The sequence below is a fragment of the Indicator indicator genome, chromosome 6 (genome assembly GCF_027791375.1).
Source record: "Indicator indicator isolate 239-I01 chromosome 6, UM_Iind_1.1, whole genome shotgun sequence".
NCBI lineage: Eukaryota > Metazoa > Chordata > Aves > Piciformes > Indicatoridae > Indicator > Indicator indicator.
The window spans coordinates 23316714-23338597 of record NC_072015.1 but is presented as its reverse complement, the minus strand read 5'-3'; the positions used below and the strand labels follow the sequence as shown (position 1 = coordinate 23338597).

General features: G+C 47.4%; 2 protein-coding genes across 2 annotated transcripts; one reads left to right on the top strand and one right to left on the bottom strand.

The window, feature by feature from the left end:
* Positions 1 to 27: 27 nt before the first annotated feature.
* Positions 28 to 10215, bottom strand: FBXO15 (F-box protein 15). The gene is made up of 10 exons (XM_054381984.1): positions 10172 to 10215; positions 8854 to 8967; positions 7886 to 7990; positions 7523 to 7759; positions 6789 to 6983; positions 5628 to 5745; positions 4014 to 4096; positions 3481 to 3626; positions 1568 to 1695; positions 28 to 300 (listed from the first exon to the last, which is right to left on the bottom strand). The coding sequence occupies exons 1-10, from the start codon at positions 10213 to 10215 to the stop codon at positions 28 to 30; spliced, it is 1443 nt and encodes a 480-aa protein (XP_054237959.1).
* A 1731-nt stretch (positions 10216 to 11946) lies between these two features.
* Positions 11947 to 15291, top strand: TIMM21 (translocase of inner mitochondrial membrane 21). The gene is made up of 6 exons (XM_054381983.1): positions 11947 to 12169; positions 12538 to 12600; positions 12700 to 12797; positions 13709 to 13782; positions 14680 to 14785; positions 14882 to 15291. The coding sequence occupies exons 1-6, from the start codon at positions 11947 to 11949 to the stop codon at positions 15005 to 15007; spliced, it is 690 nt and encodes a 229-aa protein (XP_054237958.1). The 3' UTR covers positions 15008 to 15291.
* Positions 15292 to 21884: the final 6593 nt, after the last annotated feature.

The following is a 21884-nucleotide window of genomic DNA, read 5'->3' as shown; positions in this document are numbered from 1 at the left end:
AGCAAAGGCAGCAGTGAACCAGCTAGGTTAGTAATCAGTTCCATACCACTCATTCACCTTCTTGGTGCTTACATAAATCACAAAGCTGACTACAATGTACTGCCTACTTTCACTCACATAGATGAACTCAACACAAACTCTACCTTCTGAATCTTCACAGTATTCTGTGCTGTAGCTGCGACCCAGGACGTCATAACAGCTTGAGGTCCTGGAAGACAGTTCCATGGAGATTGGGGCACTGAAACACCAGAAGGTTTTTCCATTCTCATCCAAGAGGGTAACATCCAGCACACAGCACTCCTACAGGCACAAGGACGAGAGATCATATTTCCTGGCCATGGCACAATGAGGAGATCTGCCCCCCATTGGAGGAAAAATATCAAAGGTTCAGAGGATGAAGGCTAAAACCCCAAAATATCATTGATGGTGTTTCACTGGCTGCTGCAAAGCAACAAATAATGTGAGTCATCCCACAAAGATCAAAACCCCTACCTATAGGCATTGAAAACTATGAGACCTCACCTGCACTGCTGTGTCCAGATATGGGACCCCTAACAAGAGAGAGACATGCACCTGCTGGAGAGGGTCCAGAGGAGGCCACAAAGATGATCAGAAGGCTGAAGAACCTCTTCTACAAAGACAGGCTGAAAGAATTGGGGCTGTTCACCCTGGAGAAGGCTCCAGGGAGACCTTACAGGTCATCTATCTGGACTTTTGTAAAGCTCTTGACACAGGCCCTACATAAGGTGGAGAGATGTGGATTTCGTGGGTAGTCTGTGCAGTGGATAAGGAACTAGCTGGGTAATTGCATCCAAAGGGTAGTCGTCAACTGTTCAAGGTCCAGACAGAGATGGCTGGTAAGTGGTGTCTCTCAAGGGCCTGTATTAAGCTGGAGCACCATAGGTGCCACCTCAACATGAAGAGAAACTTCCTGGCTGTGAGGACGCTGGAGGCCTGGAGCAGGCTGCCCAGAGAGGTTGTGGAGTCTCCTTCTTTGGAGAGCTTCCAATTCCACCTGGATGTGTTCCTGTGTGACTTGCCTTTGGTGATGCTGCAGGGGGCTTGGACTGGATGATCTCTGGTGGTCTCTTCCAGCCCCTACCACTCTGTGATTCTATAATGGCTCTATCATGCAGTTCAGACCCTAAGTCAGACAGGATCAAACTTCCTTTCCTTACCCTGCAGCCCTTAGCCTCCAAAGGTTCTCTTGCTCTGAAGCAACTTTTGACCTTTTCATGTATTTTTCAAACATGTTTTGATTTCAAAAGTCAGCTGAAGTAAACCAAACTTCAAAGATGTTTTCAAGGGGAGCTCAGGGACATGGTCTGGGGGCTGTGTGCAGGGAGATGCTGGGTTGTGGCTGGACTCAGTCATCTTGAGGCCTTTTCCAACCAGGGAGTTCTATGATTCCTCCCCTCAAATTTCACCACATCGTTAGCACTATTTAAATTGTTGTTGGGTTTTTTTTTTTCCCTTCCCTTCCCACAGATACAAGTCAGCATCTTGAGGATGCACAAACACAAGTGGTTTGTGATGAGCCCTTCCAGCAGCAGCAAATCTGACTGACCTTCACAGTGCCTTTCAGTTCCTCTGTCTGCCAGGACAAGCCAGGGATGGTAGCTAAAGGACAGTGCTCCATGTTGTCCTGCAGACTGCTGACAGCTGTGAGCTTAACATACCCATCTGCAATCTCACCTGCAAACAATTAACAAGGCATTAATTACACCACAGTGCTAATCAAACTAACCCTCAAGTCTTCTCTCTGCTTCATCTCTTCAGTTTCCTGACACTCAGGAGTTCCTCCCTGTTCAGCACTGGCTGGGGCCATTTCAGCTTGTCAAAGGCTCACTTTCCTAGTTTTCTGGACAGGATTATTAAGACTGCTTGGTGATTAGCTTTCATTTTATTACTACCCAACCATATTTCCTTGTTAGGTCTTCCTCTCCCCTCCTAGATGACACCAGCTCCTTTCTTAATAGGTTCGTTGTTTCCCTGCTCTCAGAGAAGGAAAATTAACCAAGGAGTACAGTTATAATTTGAGATGAATCACAGAGTGGTTTTGCTTGGAAGAGACCTTCAAGGTCATCCAGCCCAGCCCCTAACTGCCAGGTCACCACCAAACCATAGCTCTCAGCAGCACATCTCCACAGCTTTTAAACCCTTCCAGAGATGGGGACTCCACCACTGCCCTGGGCCAGGCCTGGACAACCCTCAAGGAGAAGGAATTGTTCCTCAAGCCCAATTAACCTTCCCTGGCACAACCTGAGGCCATTTCCTGTCATCTCATCACTTATTCCTTGGGAGAAGAGACCAACCCCCACCTGGCTCCAGCCTCCTCTCAGTAAACTGTAGGACAGCAATGAGGTCTCCCCTCAGCCTCCTTTTCTCTAGGCTGAACAACCCCAGGTCCCTCAGCTGCTCCTCTCCAGACGCTTCCCCAGCTTTGTTGTCCTTGCCACTCAGGTTGGATGAGGCCTTCAGCAGCCTGGGCTACTGTGAGGTGTCCCTGTCCATGGCAAGGAGTTGGAACTGGATGATCTTTAAGGTCCTTTCCAACCCAAACTGTTCTATGAATCACTTTTTAAAAAAAGGCCAACCAAACCTCAACCCCAACATTCTGAGCAATGCACAGAATACTTGTTTGTTGGTTTTTGAAGGTGTGAAGAGGACTCCTGAACAGCACCTCAATAAAGATACACAGAGAGCATTTCCCTGAAGTTTTACCCCTGTAAAGTACTCCTTTAGTTCAAGCTTGGAGCTTTTCAGGCACCTGACAACATGAGCATTTGAAATCCCAAGGACTACACCACTCCACGCTGTGCACAAGGCTGTGGTGTGAAGAAGAATTCGTGGAGTCATCAAATCCCAGTTTAAAACAACACAACAGGGATGGCAGAAAGCTGCTCAGGCTGGGAGATCCCTCAGGCTAGCAGTGCCCTCTGCTGCCTTCAGCACAAACAGCTGCTGCTGGCATCAGAAAAAGGGCTGAGGAGCAAGCCCCAAGTTACTGCTTAGTTTTTGGGGCTTATCTGAAGGGGACCCACAGGAAGGCTGGGGAAGGATTGCTCAAAAAGGCCTCCCCAGCTCTCCTGTAGCCCCTTCAGGTACTGGAAGGCTGCTCTAAGGTCTCCCTGGAGCCTTCTCCAGGCTGAACAATCCCAACTCTCCCAGCCTGTCCCCACAGGGCAGGTTCCCCAGCCCTCTGATCATCTTGGTGGCGTTCTCTGGACCCTCTCCAGCAGCTCCAGGTCCTTCATGTCATGGAGGCCCCAAAAGTGGAGGCACTGCTGCAGGTGTGGTCTCAGCAGAGCAGAGGGGCAGAATCCCTCCCTGTGCTGCTGCTCTCCCTGCTCTGGATGCCGGGCTGTCAGCTACCATTGTTGGCTCATGAGGAGTTTGTCATCAAAAGCAACACCTCCAAGATATTGGCTGTGAGGCAAAACACGGCAGCAGGAATGGTCTTCAAGCAGGCAACTCTACCTTTTCTGCAGAAGAGGTTCCTGAATGTCCCACACATGTAGGCACAGGTTCCACTGTGGATATCAAAGTGTAGACAGTAGCTATGCAGTCCATACTCTGGGTCAGTATCATCCAGTAGAGGCTGATGAGGTGGAGGGGCATATGGACTTCAGGAAAAGAGTAAGAAGGGAATTAAGCAAGAGGGAATGACCTCATAGAAAGAGATAAACAGCCCTACACTGAGATTGTTAGCATAGGAGAGGTTACCATAGGGCAAAAAACTAGCAGAAACCTTTAGCTTTATGGGCAGAGATACCTCCCACTAGCCCAGGTTGCTCCAGGCCTCATCCAACCCGGCCTGCAGGGAGGGAACATCCAGAACCTCCCTGGGCAACCTGTTCCAGTGTCCACCCTCACAGTGTGTTTATATTAAGCAAAAATAATTAATTACTGCTTCAATATAAACCTCTAAGCAGCAGTCAGTTCCAAGTTCAAAATTCCAAGCTTCCTTCAAAAGGTTCTTCACTGCCCACAAAGGAGAAATCCAAACTCACTGAGCAGCAGAACCCAAGATGCTTCTCTCCATGAGCTGATGATAATGAAGACTGGCTGAGACAAAAGCAATCTCCTTTGTGCCCTGAAAAGTGAATCCAAGCAGATGCATTTGCAGCTAGTTTCTGTTCCCAAGGTCCTCTGAGCATCCAAATCCACAGAGAAATGCTTCTCACCCTGCCAGATTGCTGTCATCATGTTAATAATCATAGAATCATGGAATTGTTACAGTTGGAAGGGACTTCAAGGATTATCCAATTCCAACCCCCCTGCCATGGGCAGGGACACCTCACACTAGATCAGGTTGCTCAGAGCCACATCCAGCCTGGCCTTAAAAACCTCCAGGGATGAGGCTTCTACCACCTCCCTGGGCAACCTGCTCCAGGGTCTCACCACCCTCACGGTGAAGAACTTCTTCCTAACATCCAACCTGAATCTACCCACTTCCAGTTTTGTTTTTTTTTTCCACTCCCCCCAGTCCTATCACTAGCTGACACCCTAAAAAGTTCCTCCCCAGCTTTCTTGTAGCCTCCTTCAGATACTGGAAGGCCACAATAAGGTCTCCTCAGAGCCTTCTCTGCTCCATACTGAATAGCCCCAACTCTTTCAGTCTGTCCTCACAGGAGAGGTACTCCAGCCCTCTGATCACCCTCATGGCCTTTCTCTGGACACATTCCAGCACCTCCAGATCTTTCTTGTAATAGGGGCTCCAGAACTGGACACAGTGCTCCAGGTGGGGTCTCACCAGAGTGGAGTAGAGGGGGAGAATCACCTCCCTCAACCTGCTGGCCACACTTCTTGATGCAGCCCAGGATCTGGTTGGCTTTCCAGGCTGCAAGCACACACTGGTGGCTCATGTTGAGCTTCTCAACCACCAGCACCCCCAAGTCCTTTTCTTCAGGGCTGCTGTCAAGCCAGCCACTGCCCAGCCTGTAACAATGCTATGCTTTGACTCACAGCTGCCACTGCCTTTTCACAGCACCACAGAATCCACTGAACACACCACAGCGTTTCTGTGCTATGGCAGAAGGGAGGGAATCCAGCTCTGCCAGGGCAAGTTAGCAGCAGCCAGCCCTGAACTGTTCTTCTCCAGGTCCTACTGACCACTTGAAACCCAATACCTAAGAGAGTCAACCAGGGCTGACTCCCATCAAGCTCATTGTCATGTGTAAGGAACTATGTACAAAGAAGGTTGTCCCCAGAGAGGAACTGGCTGGCCAGGCCCAAAGAGTGCTGGGAATGGAGTTCAACCCAGGTGGTGCTCAGTCACCAGTGGTGTTCCCCAGTGCTCAGTGCTGGGACCAACTCTCTTTAATGCCTTCATCCATGATCTGGGTGAGGGGACTGAGGCACCCTCAGCAAGTCTGCAGACGAACAGTGCTAGTGAGGAGCAACTGAGGAAACGGGGGATGTTTAGTGTGGAGGAGGCTGAGGGGAGACCTCATTGCTCACTACGGCTCCCTGAGAGGAGGCTGGAGCCAGGTGGGGGTTGGGCGCTTCTCCAAGGAACAAGTGATGGGATGAGAGGAAATGGCCTCAAGCTCCCTCAGGGAAAAAGTGCAATAATCTGTGTTTTTTAAGTGATAAAGAAGCATCGACACCAAATGTTATCTTACCTTCCAAAGGCCTACTAATAGTCCTGGCTTCAGAGTGAAGAGCTGGACAATTTTGTCAGCACCAAGTGCTGTCAGATCAGCAAGATGGTACTCAGCAATCAGGGAATGATAGCAAGGTCTTTGAAGAGAACAAACAGAACGGGGCTGTAAGAGTTTGTCTCCCTATTTATGTAAAAGTTCAACCTCATTTCATTTGGAATTCTCAAGCCTCACCAAAGGCACACACGGATGTGGTGCTGAAAGCGTTCAGCAGAGCCATGAGCTCCTGAACAAGGCCTGAACATCAGCAATGGGTTGAAGCTGGAGGAGGGCAGATTCACCCAGGAAATTCTTGACAGTGAGGGTGGGGAGACACTGGAACAGGTTGCCCAGGGAGGTTGTGGATGTCCCCTCCCTGGAGGTGTTCAAGGCCAGGTTGGATGAGGCCTTGAGCAACCTGGGCTGGTGAGAGGTGTCCCTGCCCATGGCAGGGGGTTGTTGGAACTGGGTGATCTTCAAGGTCCCTTACAACCTAAACCATCACAGAATCACAGAGTGTTAAGGGTTGGAAGGGACCTCTAGGGATTATCCAATCCAATACCCCTGCCAGAGCAGGGTCACTCATAGAATCATAGAATCAACCAGGTTAGAAGAGACCTCCAAGATCATCCAGTCCAACCGATCACCCAGCCCTAAGCAATCAACTAGACCATGGCACTAAGTGCCTCATCCAGTCTCCTCTTGAACACCTCCAGCGATGGCGACTCCACCACCTCCCTGGGCAGCCCATTCCAGTGGGCAATCACCCTCTCTGTGAAGAACTTCTTCCTAAAGGAAGACAGGCCCCACAGGAACACAGCCAGGTGGGGTTGGAAAGTCTCCAGAGGAGAATTCACAACCTCTCTAGGCAGCCTGCTGTAGGCCTCCAGCACCCTCACAGTGAAAAAGTTTTTCCTTCTGTTTCCATGGAGTCTGAGTCCATGCCAGCAGCTCCATTAACCCACAGCTGGATTACATCTACCGCTTCTACATAGCTCTAGCAGAGAAGTGAAGGACACAAGCTTTGCAAAACCCTACAAGAGAGAGGCTTTCTAAGAAAGAATTAACCAAGATCTGACTCCTACAGACCCATCACCATCCAGCTACACCAAAACCCCTCCAGCAGCCTCTACTACAACTCACCCCTTCCTGCTCTGAGGAAATAAAGGCACAACTCCATAGAGCCTGAGTGTTGCCAGGAAATCCAAGCATGGCCAGTTGATACCATACCAAAATATGTTAAGAGATGCATCCTGAAATGACACTTTTCTCTTTGCCTTTAGGTGTTCCCTTCCATTCTTCTCCTCCAGGATAAGCATCCAGCTCAAGCCAGCAGCTCTGTCGTTGGCAAATGGAGAGGGACATTTAGAAAACCCCAGACTTGTAGGGACAAAACTTCAGCTTTGCTTCATCTTCTGCACATTGTCCCTGAGAGTACCCTCAGCAAGTCTGGGGGTGACACCAGGCTGTGTGGTGGGAAGGGACCCATGCAGAGAGACTTGGGCAGGCTGCAGAGGTGAGCCCAAGTCCACATCATGAAGTTCAGTAAGGCAAAGTGCAAGGTCCTGCAGCTGGGTCAGGGCAATGCCAAGCACAAACCCAGGCTGGGCAAGGAGAGGCTGGAGACCAGCCTGGAGGAGAAGGCCTTGGGGGTGTCAGTTGCTGATAAACTCCCCAGATTGCCCAGGGAGGTTGTGGATGTCCCCTCCCTGGAGGTGTTCAAGGCCAGGCTGGATGAGGCCTTGAGCAACCTGGATTGGTGGGAGGTGTCCCCAGCCATGGCAGGGGAGTTGGAACTGGATGATCATTAAGGTGCCTTCCAACCCAACCCATTCTGTGAATCTCTATATCATCTCCTGTGCCAAGGCACTGCTTACCTCATGGCTTCCTTGTTTTTATGTGGCAGAGGACTTCTGAGAGAGTCCACAGATCTAATGATTCTTGTTTGGACAGCAGCTATTTGTCTGGAGATGTATTTTTCCTTCCAGTAGTCACAATTTTTATCCTGCAGAGCAGCAGAGCCTGAGCTAAGAGTCTGTGTTGGTCCTGAGTCCATTCTCCAAAATGCCCTTTTTGATTTGAAACACCAGGAGTAGATTGTCAGCCAGATGGCACTGCAAATAAAAACCAGGAGGAACACCAAATCAACAACAAATCCAGCTGAAAAGGGGGTAGAGGAGGACAATTAGAGTCACAGAATGCAGAGGCAGGATGGGCACCTCTGCCTCCCTCTGCCTTACTTGTCACTGGCCAGCTGATAGAATCTCCTGTTCACACAGCCCACGGACAGCAGGGATTCAGCATCCAGAAAGGAAAAGATCTTTACTAGTATTTCTGGTGGCAGGCTGGGAAAGAAGAGAAGAAGAAAGACCACTAGGATTGTCTGCACCCCCCAGAAACCACAACAGCAAAGAATTTCCATTCCAAAGCAGAGCAAAACAAAAGAGATGGAAATTTCTCAGCTTGGAAACACACCAATCAGAGCCCCTGAGAAGAGCTCATTTGTAGAGTTTGGGTTCTGAAATGTCTGTCTGGTAGAAGACATTTGCTTTAAGCACTACTCACAGATTGCATCAGGCTGGAAGGGACCCTCAAAGGGCATCTTGGCCAACCCCCCTGCAGTCAGCAGGGACACCTCCATCCAGAGCAGGCTGCACAGGGACACAGCAAGGCTGAGCTTGAATGTCTCCAGGGATGGGGCCTCAACCACAGCCCTGGGCAGCCTGTTCCAGTGTCTCACCACCCTCACTGTGCAGAGTTTCCTCCTGATGTCCAACCTAAAACTGTCCTGCTCCAGTTTCAAACCATTGCCCCCCACTCTATCCCCACAGGCCCTTCTGAACAGTCCCTCCCCAGCCTTTCTGCAGGTCCCCTTCAGATACTGAAATGCAGCTCTAAGGTCTCTCTCTTCCAGGCTGAACACCCCCAGTTCCCTCAGCAGAGCTGCTCCAGCCCTTGGATCATCTTTGTGGCCTCCTCTGGACTCTCTCCAGCAGCTCTGTGACCTTCTGCTGGGGGCACCAGAACTGGAGGCTGGGTTGGAGGTGGGATCTCAGCAGAGCAAATTCAAGGGGCAGAATCCCCTCTCTTGCCCTGTTAGCCAAGTTTCTTAGCTGGAAATCTTCAAGGGTATAAAGACAGTAACTGCAATCAATCAGAAGATGGCTTACAGGGAGCACTCTTCCTGCTGAGCTGAAGATGCACTCACCTCTCAATGCTCAACCTGGGCTCTGGTTTCATGGCAGGTCTTAAACACAGACTCTCAACTCCAGCCCATACAACTTCAGAACCATCCCCAGGCCAGGCAGCAAAGCTCCTTGACCTATTGTTCAAAAGGAAAAGCTGTCAGGGTGATCACAAAATGAAGAAACACACACATTGTGCACAGCTGGACACCACAACTCAATTGAGCCATGAGCCAAGGAATGCATCCCATGGGAACCGAGTTGAACACTTCTCACAAAGCTTAAATACCTGGCATCAGGGAGATGCCAGATTTCAGCTCAGAAGTGTCTGCTATGTGTCTTCTCTCAGCAATCAGAACAGTGCCTCAGCACCACATCAGTTTGAAGCCAGTAGAGATCTGCTAACCTTAGACAGCTGCACCACCGTGGCCACCATAATCAAGCTCCAGAGAAACCCCTGCAGCAGATCAGTCACTGATCATAAAATCATAGAATGGTTTGGGTCAGAAGGGACCTCCCAAGGGCATCCAGTCCAACTGCCCTGCACTCAGCATGGACATCCTCCACTAGATCAGGTTGCTCACAGCCTTGTCCAGCCTCACCTTGAATATCTCCAGGGATGAGGCCTCAATCACCTCCCTGGGAAACCTGCTGCAGTGTTCCAGAAGCCTCAAAATGCAGAACTTGCTCCTCACATCCAATCTCAACCTGCTCTGCTCTCATTTCAAACCACTGTCCCCGGTCCCTGCAGGCCTTTGGGAACAGTCCCTCTGCAGACTTCTTGTAGCCCCCTTCAGCTACTGGAAGGCTGCTCTTATGTCTGTCTGTAGGCTTCTCTTCACCAGGCTGAACAACCCCAGCTCCCTCATCTTCTGGTTTGCAGCATTATTCCACAGACATTTTCTGAGCCACCCAACGTTGCCAAACTGTTAAAAGATCTCAAATAAAGTAACACTTGAAACTTTCTCAGAGACTGACAAGGCTCAGGAAAAATTCCTTCAGCTGTTCAACAGAATCCCATCAGAAACAAACTTTTAGTCTCACTTTCAGATTTATCCCTGATAAGGTAGCAACTCAGCAGATCAGTGCTAGTTCAACAGGCAGGATGAGTATCAATGCTTTTATTGCTCATTAATACAGAGCTATTTGGACACTAATTACTTTCTCTTACTAAAGAAACCAACTTTGACTATTTCTAACACAAATATTCTTGAAAATCCAACTGGCCACACCTTTTGTTTCTCCAAGCTCTGAGAGTAAGAAATTTGTAAGCTTAATTCTAAATGCTCTCATTAAGTACAGAATATTCAGACAGAGTTGCAGCTTGACCCAAATCCTTACACTTTGCGCCCACTGATGCCACTGAGCAAGGCAGAGCTCCCCATACCCCCTGTAGGTGATGGTTTCCAACACCTGCTCAATCCATCTTCTGGTTTCTAAGCAATTGATCAATGTTGAGGGGAAAAAATATCTAATTTTGGAGTATAGAGAGTCCTAGAATAGCTCAGGTTGGAAGGGACCTCAGAGCTCATCTGCTCCAACCTCCCCACCATGCCCAGGGACACCTCTCCATTACACTCAGCTGCTCAAGGCCTCATCCAGCCTGGCCTTCAACACCCCCAGGGAGGAGACATCCACAGTCTCCCTGGGCAGCCTGTTCCAGAGTCTCACCACCCTCAAACTGAAGAGCTTCTTCCTCAGCTCCAGTCTAACCCTGCTCTGCCTCAGCTCCAGACCATTCCCCCTTGTCCTGTCTCTAGACACCCTCAGGAAAAGTCCCTCTGCAACCCTGCCAGAGCAGACCCGAGCTGGAGCAAGTTTGGAGCTGGGAAGCCGAGCAGTGAGGTGGGTGGAAGGGGTTTCTCAGGGCAGTTAAGGAAACAAACCCAACCCACTCCCTACAGACGGGGTGGAAATTGGCTGACAGACTCTGCCGCTGGACGATGGTGGTGGCAGACTGCTGCTCCCCGCTCCGCGCCCCGGAAGCCTCTCCTCAGGCCAAGCAGGGAGACCCTTACCTCGGCCTGACAGCACAGCCGAGCCAAGGCGAACGGGCGGCAAGCACAGGGGTAGAAAGTGGCAGCGGCCCGGCCTCAACGGCACACAGGGAGGCTGCCGCGCTCCTTGGCGTGGTCGCACCGCGGCCTAACCGGCCCCAGGTGTGGCCCGCCGCCAGGACCCGCTCCCCCATGGGCGCGCCGCGACGGCCGGACACCCACACGGGCCAGCTGCGCTCCGTCTGCCTGAGCCGCCCCGCCATGGCCCCGCCGCGGCCCAGGTTCCATGGGGACAAGCCGCGGCCCGTCGCCTTGCCGCGCTCCCCGTGCCCGCGCCGGGGCGACGCTTCCACAGGCGCTACCTCTCTCAGAGCTTGCAGCCTGCCGCACGTGTGTAGCGCACCAGCGCGGGCGGGGCCGGGGGCGAGCCCCTGCCGAGCTAGGCTGCTGCTGGCGATGAGCCCAAGCCACCGTTCTCCTGCCCGCCGCGGTGGCGGCGAGTGTCCAAGCAACCCGCAGCGGGACACAGGGAAAGCGTTCAAACACGGGCGCACCGCAGTGCCTGCCGCCGTGAGCCCCTGGCAGGACCTCCGACAGGCACCCTGTTGGCTCCTCTCGCCCTACGGTGCGCTCCGCGCCCCTGACCGTCCCCGAGAATCCGGAGCGCGGTCTCCACTCGCGGAAACGTGCAAGATAACATATAACCGCACATGAAAAAGAAACAGCTTTAAAAGGGCTGGCAGGGGCAGGGCGCGGCGGACAGCCCTGTGCCTGCTCCCGCCCCGTTTCCCGGGCTCGGCCCCCGTGCGGGCGGGCCGCGGCGCTGGGCACGGCGGCCGATGTAGTTCTCTGGCTGAGAGCCGATCGGAGTGGCAAGCGCAAGAGGGAGCGAGGCCGAACTACCGCTCCCGGGGCTCGCTGTTGCTTCCTTGCCCTTCGCCCTCAGGAGTTCGCCGAGGCGGGTAAAGGTAATGGGGGCTGCCCACGTAAAGCACCGGCTGCAGAGCCGCTGCCGGGGCGGGAGGCTGCTCTGAGTCTTCCCCAGACGGAGCCCCGGGACAACGGCAGCGAGCGTCAGCAATTCTCCTCTTAGCTCGGCTACGTTCGCCGGTCCCCGGCATGCTCCCCGCCTCTCTTGCGCGGGTGCGGGCCTGCCGGGAGTGGCGACGGATCGTTCCCAGCGGATGGGCGCTGCTGGGGCCGGGGCCTTGCCCGGGATGGCGGCAGAGCATCGGGACGCAGGCCGGGGGGCTGCGAGCTGAGAAAGCTGGCGGTGAGAGCAAACAAGTGTCGGTGCAGAGGGATCAGCGAGAGGAAACTCTGCTGTCGGCTGCTCAGAAAGGTGAGGCAAGGCATTCGCGAGTGGGGGTCATCCCATAGAGTCACACAATCACAGAACCGTAGGGACCTCTAGGGGCCAACCCCCCTGCCAAAACAGGATCAGCAAAGGCAGATCACGCAGGGACGCATCCAGAGAAGGAGACTCCACAACCTCTCTGGGTAGCCTGTTGCAGGGTGTCAGCAGTCTCACAGTAAGGAAGCAGGCATGCAGAAAATTACTGCTGCAGTCTCATGATCTCTGTCTTGTAGTGCTGAGGTATTTTGGAAGCTGTTACTGGATTTTTTTGTTCTGCCAACATGTTCCTTGAGCTGCAGACTAATAGCAGAGTGTCCAAGAATAACTCCTGTGTTGTTTCTGTCTCGTTTCAGTGAAAGAAGGTGGAAGAGACTTCACGTATTTCATTGTGGTGCTTGTTGGAATTGGTGTTACAGGTTACATTTTTAGATTTTCTTCTTGATCAGAAGACACCTTTCATTAATTCCATCGGCCTTGATTAGTTTTCATTCCCTTTGCTGTTGTTTCTGTTCCAGGTGGTTTGTTCTATGTGATTTTTAAAGAGCTGTTCTCTTCTTCTAGTCCAAGTAAGATCTATGGAGATGCCTTGGAGAAATGCAGATCTCACCCTGAGGTTGGTTTTTTAATCTTAGTCATAAGCTTATGTTTCTCAGTGGCTACTTTCTCTCTTTGAGTCAAAAGTTTGCCCAAGGAATCACAAAATGTAAGGGGTTGGAAGGGACCTCCAGAGATCATCCAGTCCAATCCCCCTGCCAGAGCAGGCTCACCCAGGGAAGGAGACACTCAGGAACACATCCAGGTGGGTTTAGAAGGTCTCCAGAGAAGGAGACGCCACAGCCTTCCTGGGCAACCTGTTCCAATGTCTCACCACCCTCACTGTCAAGAATTTCTTCCTCATTTCCAGTCTCAATCTGCCCTCCTCAAGCTTCAATCCATTCCCTGTCACTACAAACCCCTGTCAAAACTGCCTCCCCAGCTTTCCAGTAGACCCCTTTCAGGTACTGGAAGGCTGCTCTGAAGTCTCCCTGGATCCTGCTCTTCTCCAGCCTGAAAATCGCTCTCCCTTTCTAACCAACTTTTAGAGTGAGTTTAAAAGTGGGTTAATTTGATCTGACTTTAATTGAAAAGATTAATGGGATAAGGCCTTGAGCAACCTTGGCTAATGGGACATGTCCCTGCCCATGGCAGGGGAGTTGGAATTGCATGATCTTTAAGGTCTCTTCCAACCCAAATCATTCTGTGAATCTACAAAAACCAGAATTTCTTAATATAATAGAATTTCTTACTGCTCTTTTCAGCCAAAGTGGAGTGTATTTGCAATTTAAACTTCGAACACATTCTCCTGGAGGGGACGTGAGCAAATATTTCCTGCCATTTTTTTTTCCTTTTCAGGGTCAGTAAGGTATAAAATACACAGCAAGAGGAGAGATTCAGATGTCAGCAAATGCAGTCATAGCAGGGATAAGAGATGACGTTGGAATGTATGATACCTTCTGACAGCTGAAAATCTCTTTTCTCTTGTAGGTAGTTGCTGTCTTTGGTGAATCTATCAAGGGTTATGGGGAGGCAACAAGAAGAGGAAGACGACAGCTTGTCAGGTGCTCTTTGGCTTTTGCCCCATACAGACACTGGTTTGTGCTCAGCAAAGGCATTTTGGGTCACAGCATAGCAAGCTGAAGTGAGATTCATGGCTTCATAGAATGCTTTGGGTTGGAAGGGACCTTAAAGATCATCCAGTCCAACCCCCCTGCCAGAGCAGGGTCACCCAGGGCAGATCACACAGGAACACATCCAGCTGGGGTTGGAAAGCCTCCAGAGAAGGAGACTCCACAACCTCTCTGGGCAGCCTGCCCCAGGCCTCCAGCACCCTCACAGTGACAAGTTTTTCCTTCTGTTCGTGTGGCACCTTCTCTGCTCCAGCTTGCCCCCAGTGCCCCTTGTCCTGTCCTTGGACATCCCTGAGCAGAGCCTGGCTCCATCCCTGCACATCTTCATCAACAAGAATGAAGTCACCCCTCAGGTTCCTCTGCTCCAAGCTCCAGAGCCCCAAGCTCACTCAGCCTGTCCTCACAGGCAGATGTTCCACTGCCTGCAGCAGCTTTGTGGCTGGTTCTGTGCTGGACTCTCCCAACTAGTTTGCTGGAGGCCCTGCTTGACCTGAGGGGCCCAGAACTGGACACAGTATTCCAGATGTGGTCTCACCAGGGGAGAGCAGAGGGGCAGAACCTCTCTTGACCTACTCACCACAGCTCTTCTAATCTATCCCAGGATGCCCTTGGCCTTCTTGGCCACCAGGGCACATTGCTGGGTCATGGCCATCCTGTTGTCCACCAGGACCGCCCGGTCCTTTCCCCAGAGCTGCCCTTGAGCAGGTCAGCCCCCAACTTACCATGGCCCATGGGTTGTTCTTTCCCCGATGCTGGGTTTGATTCAGTTCCCCTCCACTAGAGCAGGCTGCTCAAGGGCTGGGGTTGGTTTTGTTTTGCTGGCTGCAGTCACGTGGAGTACGTGAAGGATGGGCTCAGGTACCTGCGTCTGAAGTTCTACATCGAGGGCTGTGACACAGGCAAGCGGGGAACTGTCCACGTGGAAGTGAAAGAGGTTTGTGCCATTGCTGGGCAGCTGACAAGCTTCATCTGGAATTTACACTGCTGAAGAGGGAAAAGCAAACCCAGGCTGTTTCTGTTTGCTTTCCAGAATCCTGAGAGAGGGCAACTGGAGGTTCGATACATATTTGTGGATGTGGACACCTACCCCAGGAGAACCATTGTCGTGGAAGACAACAGACAGCCAACAATCAGAGCTGCTGCCTGCATGGGGTGATGCAGCAACTGTTGGATGTTCTCAACTCTCTCTTGCATCTCTGGAGCTGCCTTACAGGAAATACCTTCTCAGGGTGTCCATTAATGTCTTTTAGAGTAACAGCTGCAGGATTTAAAGTGAAGATGATAAATTAGAGTGGAGCTGTCACAGCTCTAGAGAAAGAGATTAATGTTAGATAATGCTTCTGAACATCCCAAAAACTCAGTCTTCAGAGATTCTAGGTTTGGGTGGGAGGTTTTTTGTCTTCCTTTATTTGGATTTCCCACTATGATGGCAATAAAGAAAGTGGTATTTTATGTGTAGACAAACTCACTCTTTTCATTTTGGGTGACTTGATCTCCAGAGGTCCCTTCCAACCCCTACCATTGTATGTGTGAGTGATGCAGAGGAGATCTATGCCAGAGGCATGTAAGGACAGCAGTTGGATTAGGGTTAGGATTTGGGTTGGAAGGGACCTTGCAGATCATGTAGCCCCATGGGCAGGGACACCTTCCACTAGCCCAGGCTGCTCAAGGCCTCACCCAGCCTGGCCTTGAACACCTCCAAGGAGGGGGCAGCCACAGCCTCCCTGGGCAGCCTCTTCCAAGTGTCTCCCCATCCTCACTGTCAAGAATTTCATTCTAATCTCCAGTCTAAATCTGCCCCTCAACCTTCAGTGTCCTCTCCCCCTTCCCACCATGCTACAAAGATTTCCATTCTCTCCTGTTCCTCCTGCTTAACCCCAAGGGGTTTCCTAGTCCAAATGTCTAAACACAGGCTGTGGAGTCCCTCTGTTTCTATGTCCATCCATAAAACTGGCTAACACACTTCAGAAAGACAGGAGGTGGATCGCTGTGGATGTGCAGGGAAGTTTGGATGAGAGGTAAAAAGAAAAGAGACCAGACAAACCAGCAAAGCACACAGACAGCATCAAGCCTTTTGCCATGTTCCCTCCATCATCCCAAAGCACAGGGCAGGAGGAATCAAGTTAGCATTTAATTTTCCTCCTCAAATGCAAAGGTTTTGCTGCAAAATGGGAAAGCAGGACAGTAATGTATATGGTTTACTGAGGGACATATTTACAACATGAGGAAAGGAATTTTTTTTGGCGCTTACAAAGATAACTGCTCCAAATCTGTAGACACTCTCTGCTGTCGTAAGTCATAGCCTCAAATAGCATACACCACAGGACTATAGCCTGAAAACACAGATGTAGCAAAGTGTAAGCATATGCTACAACTGAAAAGAGAAGGTTTCACTGGACATTCAGGATGCCCACAATTACCTTTTCAAACTCTAGCAGAAAGAATCTACACTGAAAGCAAAATTAAATGCTTGGGTAAAGGAAATTAGATACAAATCATGAAAGCTGTTCAGTTCCTCTAGGCAAACAATTCTGTTAGCCTAAGCAGCAATTCCTAGACTTAAGTCACACCACCTGGGTGTCCCAAGAAGTGGTGCTGCTAAATGTTATCAGCTGTGTATTGTGTGCATCCTTGTTAACTTAGTTAATGGCTGTATTTCATCCAATTTCTGTCAAAGAGGCTACAAAAGAGGAGACTCCTTGCCTCTAGCTGTAGAGAGCTTTCAGATAAAAGTCTTAATCCTTGCTGTGACAACCCTCTCAAATGAGTTTCTGGTGCCTTCTGTGCTGTGCTGGAGGAAGATCAAGAGGAGCTTCGTTGTTGCAGAGCCTCAGATACTGAATACAGATAAAGTTTGGAAAAAGACCACAGAACTGTAAGTGGATTAGAAGCAAAATAAAAATGCAAAGTAATAAGAGGCTGCTCAGCACCTGAGAGTGAGACTTTTTAAACTCAGTATATAAACTCAGTATATAAAGTTCTGTAGCTTATTTATCACAGCACACAGTGAAAGCCCCCCAAGTAATCTGGAAAATCAGAGGTTGTGGCATACTTGAGAAAGCATGAGCAAGTCCTCAGAAGCTGGATATTTTGGACAAATTTATTTTGTTTTGTTTTTTAAAAATGGCCTACATCACAGTCAGTATGGACTGATTGAAGTGGCCACCCTTTTACCTCTAAAGAAATCTCAATCTCTTATGCAAAACAAAATATTTTTTAAAGAGATAAGATGTTTTGCTTTGTGGTGTGCTGTTTTATTTCATTTTTGTTTTTTTTAAACACAACAACTTTCTTCTGATTAGAAAATAAACTACAAGCATGGCTTGTATCATGTGAATAGAAAAGAGGGTGGAAAAAAATGTAACTGGGAGGACAAAAATAAGGGAGGAGAGTAGTTCAGACAAATGTATACAAAGTGATGAATCCTTATTCTTAAGTACTTTATGGGACTGATATTCAAGAGGCTGTAACCCAATTAGCTAGAAAATACTACAAAACAAAATTTAACAGCAATAAGGTTTACTTGAATGATCTCTTATGGATGGTGTTCCTCTTACCCACTCTTGCTTAATCCAAACCTGAAATCTCTCAGATTAAGTGCATTACACAAACAACAGCTGTTTATAATATGTTGTGATTTTATAATTGCCTTTGCTTTTTTTAGTGAAAAGTGGCCATGTATATCTGATGTGAGCTCACTTATTAATTTGCCTCTTCATTATTTTCACTTCTAGCAGTTCTAGGTGCTCTTGAGATTTTTTTTTTTTAATTATTCAGAGACACAAATGCTTGTACCGGTTTAAAAAGAAAATTTCTAATGCCTTGTATTCTTCTGCTGGCTGTGTTATAAAATCCCAAGAACTTTAAAAACAATAACAACAAAATACATACAAAAAAAAACCCACAAAAAACCCCCACAAAAACCAACCAAACAAAAAACCCCACAACCATTTATATAAACAGCTTGATATTTTTAGAGCACAGGGTCAAGCAGATCAGCTTTTAATTAGAAACAGATTAAACTTTGATGACTTCTGCAGAGCTTTCCAGCATTGACCGAAGGTAATCCTTAAAAGCTTTGGAGTAAACATAGCTGAGAGATCTTCCCACTGACTTTGCATTTAAAATTTGAAGGTCAGAAAGTCAAAGCAGCACACTAAAGGTGGGAAGACTTCGACCATACCAGGGCATTGTCACAAATGATGTGCTGCTGGGGAACACAAAAGAAGACCAGTGTAAACTACAAATCAAATGCTAAAGTGCACTTAAGCTCTCAAGATCAGGCCATTGATTTATGGTAATGTATAAATATGTCTGTTTCAGCAGAATGTATATAAATCCAGATAGCTTTATAGCTCATATCTGAGGAATGAAAATAATAGTCTCTGTTTCTGTAGTTCTTGGTCACATAACAGTAGCTTCAAAATGCAATAGAAAGGATCATGAGGTTTGAGCAACAGTGTATATATACTTGTCATCTGTTTTACTAATATTTGAGGTGTTTACAGTGTTTCTCCAATGATTAACTGATTTAAATTTAATTTAAATTTAATTCTGATTCTGTAAATTGCTACATTCACGTGTGTCTTTGTACTTCAGCTTTGTTTCAAAAACTTACAGCTGCCAAAAAAAGACAACAATATAAAAAAAGAAGTTCTTAAGGATGAAGGGATATTTGTTTATTTGCAAGCAAAGCATCAAAATTTAGTGAAGAATATTCTGAAAGCTACCATTTAAATGTAGTTAAAACAGCATGAAACTGCAGTGACAAAGCTATCCCTACAAGAAATTCAAAATGATAATATACAGCATGAAGCTTTCTCACTACGATTAACAATGAAAATTAAGTAACAAAACTTCTGAGAAGGATGGTAATGAAAACACAGTTCATTGTGTTTTACTTACTTCATTGTTCTTTATTTAACTGTTTCTGAAAAGCCTCTCCAACGTTTAAACATTGTGCTCTACCAGCATCACAGTGCTGTTTATTGTGAAATTTCATGGACGTTTTCTTCAAAGCAGTAGACATGGATTCTGTACCCAGCTGTGGGTCAAATCAGTTGAAAACCCTTTTTCTTATTTTACTTTTTTTTTTTTTTTTTAATACCTTGCCCTAGAAGAGTACCATAGGTATATGGAATTCAGTGGAATTATAGGATACCTTTCTGGTAAAGGATATAGTGACCTATTCATCTCTAACTGGAGGGTATAATGACTGAACACAAATGGGCAGAGGCAATGGTGGCTGCTGAAACCATTTGAACATCTTCCACGAGACAGGCATCCAGAAATACAAAATCAAGAAAGCACTGGCCTTATGGGAAGCTTTTCACTTGTTTATTCAGACTGAAGCACATTAAAGTATCTGAGATGAAAAGAAACTGCTTTTGGAAACAGCCTGGTTTTGTTCCTTAATTGAGATCTGTGTCTGTGCAGCCCTCCAGAGTCAAGGTACTGTGAGACTTAGGTAAGGTTACCTGGCAAATCATGTGTGTGAACAGACAGTACGAGAAGAGCATGTAGGCATCTGTTTGCATCCTAAAAAGACCTGTTTGGTTGTTAACTTCTTTTCAATCTAGTATTTTATGTTTCAATTTTTCCACGTTTAATTGGAGTGAATTTAAGTTGTTTAGTTGTTTGGTTTTATTACTCTCAGGTTATCAGTCTTGGAATTACATAAATTAGGAATACAGACAGTATATGTTCCTGATGCTGAGCTTTGCATAGGGAAACTTTTTAATAATAAAAAAATGTGGAAATGAAGACATAATGACCTCTATGGAAACTTCATATTTATTTGTATGTCTAGAAAAAAAAAGTTATGTTTGATGCATAAATGTTAATATCAGTCTAAGATACTTGACTGAATACAGTGAAACCTTGAAATACTGAACTGAGATTAAAAAACTCTGACTTCACAGAAGCTGAGTGGTCTGATTTGTAAAAACTTCACTTTAAGGATTTCTTAATTTCAGTTTTCCAGGTAAAGGATGAGAAAGTCTGGGCAGAGTACATGAACTGAATTCCAATTTCCAGTTTTTCAATAAACTATATTTAAAAAAAAACAAAGACCCTGGATTGGTAAATGGATAATCTGGCTATTTTCATTCCTTGGCAACTCTAAGTTGACATCAGCCCCTGGTCTCTTGTTCAGGCTGATGCACAATGACTGAAGTTTCATGGGTTCTTTCTGCTTCACCTTTACGTCTTTGCACGTTTTTCCTCAGCCTGAGGTCTTCCACACGACCACAGCACTAACTCCCAATAAAGCCAAGTGTAGAGACAAGTGGCTGTCACTAGAGGGTGCTGTGCATCTAGAGTTTTAGGATTTTCCCCTCCAAAGTAGGTGACGGGCAGAACTCTGCAGTGTATCTCAAGCAGAATTTGCTGCTGCTGTGGTTCTGAACTGTTCGATCAGTTGTTGGATATGCCTGATAACCCTGACGAGAGAAATGTAAGACTTTGGGAAATTATTAGGAGATACCTCTGCCTAGGTTTTGACTGGAGATGCTGTGTGTGATTTCTATGAGCTCTTCTCTTGCTTGGCTTTGCTTAAATATTTGGCTGGCTGTGGTATCTTCTAGCTTTTGTCTTCCATACTGGTTAGATTTTTAAATTAATTTTTAATTCATTGAAACGTAAATGGGACTGTATTTTTAATTGGTCAGTTTTATACTTTCTTGCAACGATCTCTTAAATAATTTTCACACAAGCCTAAGCCAGCAGGGTTTTCTGGTAGTGTGCAGTGGGTGGGCAAAGCAATAGTTCATGCTTATCATAATGATGTGTACATATAAATATTATTACTTAATTGCTATGAACACCTGTTGGCATTTTACAGCAAAAGTTATTGTATCTCAAAAACATAAGTGTGGGGTTCAGTGCTGTGAAATAAAATGAATTTGCAGCTAGAAAAAAACCTAAGCTGCAATATTATTTTATTCCTTTTCTGCCATCACTTCAAGCAAGCATTTGCTCTTTCGAGCAGACATTATGAGCAGTGTGAGTATGGCCTGTGTAACACCGTGATACAAGGTACCCAAGCCAGCGCTGAGGGAGCATAGGAGCTCTTCCTGAGCCATCTAGGAGAAATTTAATGTATCTGGGATGAACTTAGTAAGATTTGTCACTTGGCTGCAGTGAGTTATTTTGGGAAACAACTGATTGTCATACTGCAAGGACAGAAATGTTAGCGCTCAGATTGCCAAAGCTGTAGTCTATATTTCATTTTTAGATTAACTCCTCAGATCTTAGGGAGGTATCTGATTTGGGAATGTTAAAGTTCAGCAGACAGTTGTCTCAGCACTTTTGTTACCAGATGAAAAATAAGGATATGTAGGTATAACAGGACTCATAAGGAAGTTGAGCAAATAATTTCTTGTGCTGTGATTAACATAACCAAGGAACAGAAAGGACAGGTATGCCAAATGCTCACTTGAGAGGATACCGTTCTGCCCTCTAGTTCCCTTTAAAAAAAGATTGAACAATATATCTTCATTGCTTCCAAATCTGTAAAGCTTTTCAGGGAAGTTTATATCCATGGCAATAAAGAGAGTAGTTGTGAAACCCTCTGAGCTATATGATCTCACAGATTAGACGTGTTACCTGAGAAAGGTGAGCTTGGATATGTGGGCTTGCTGCATATATTCTTCTTAATTGACCACATTGTGTTACTACCTGAGAAATTTGGTGACTTTGTACTGACTGCTGCAGTGGGATTTCCAAAGCTCTGTACCAAGCCAAAGCTTGTTTCCCTGCTTTACACTGAACTTCTTTGGAGTGCACCATGGCTGTTGGATGTTAGAGAGAAAATACTGAATTGTTCTCCAGATATTTTCTTTTCAGATGTGTTCTTTTCTAAATTCTCGAGTTGTGTCTGGAGAGCCATGTTTGGAAAAATACCATTTACAGTATGTGCAGAATAGGTATGCTTCCCTTTGGTACATAAAGAAGGGATTTTATCCAGTGAACATCATGCAGTATTGCTCCACTGTTGAGGCACAACCATACTGAGATTTATCACCCGAACTTCT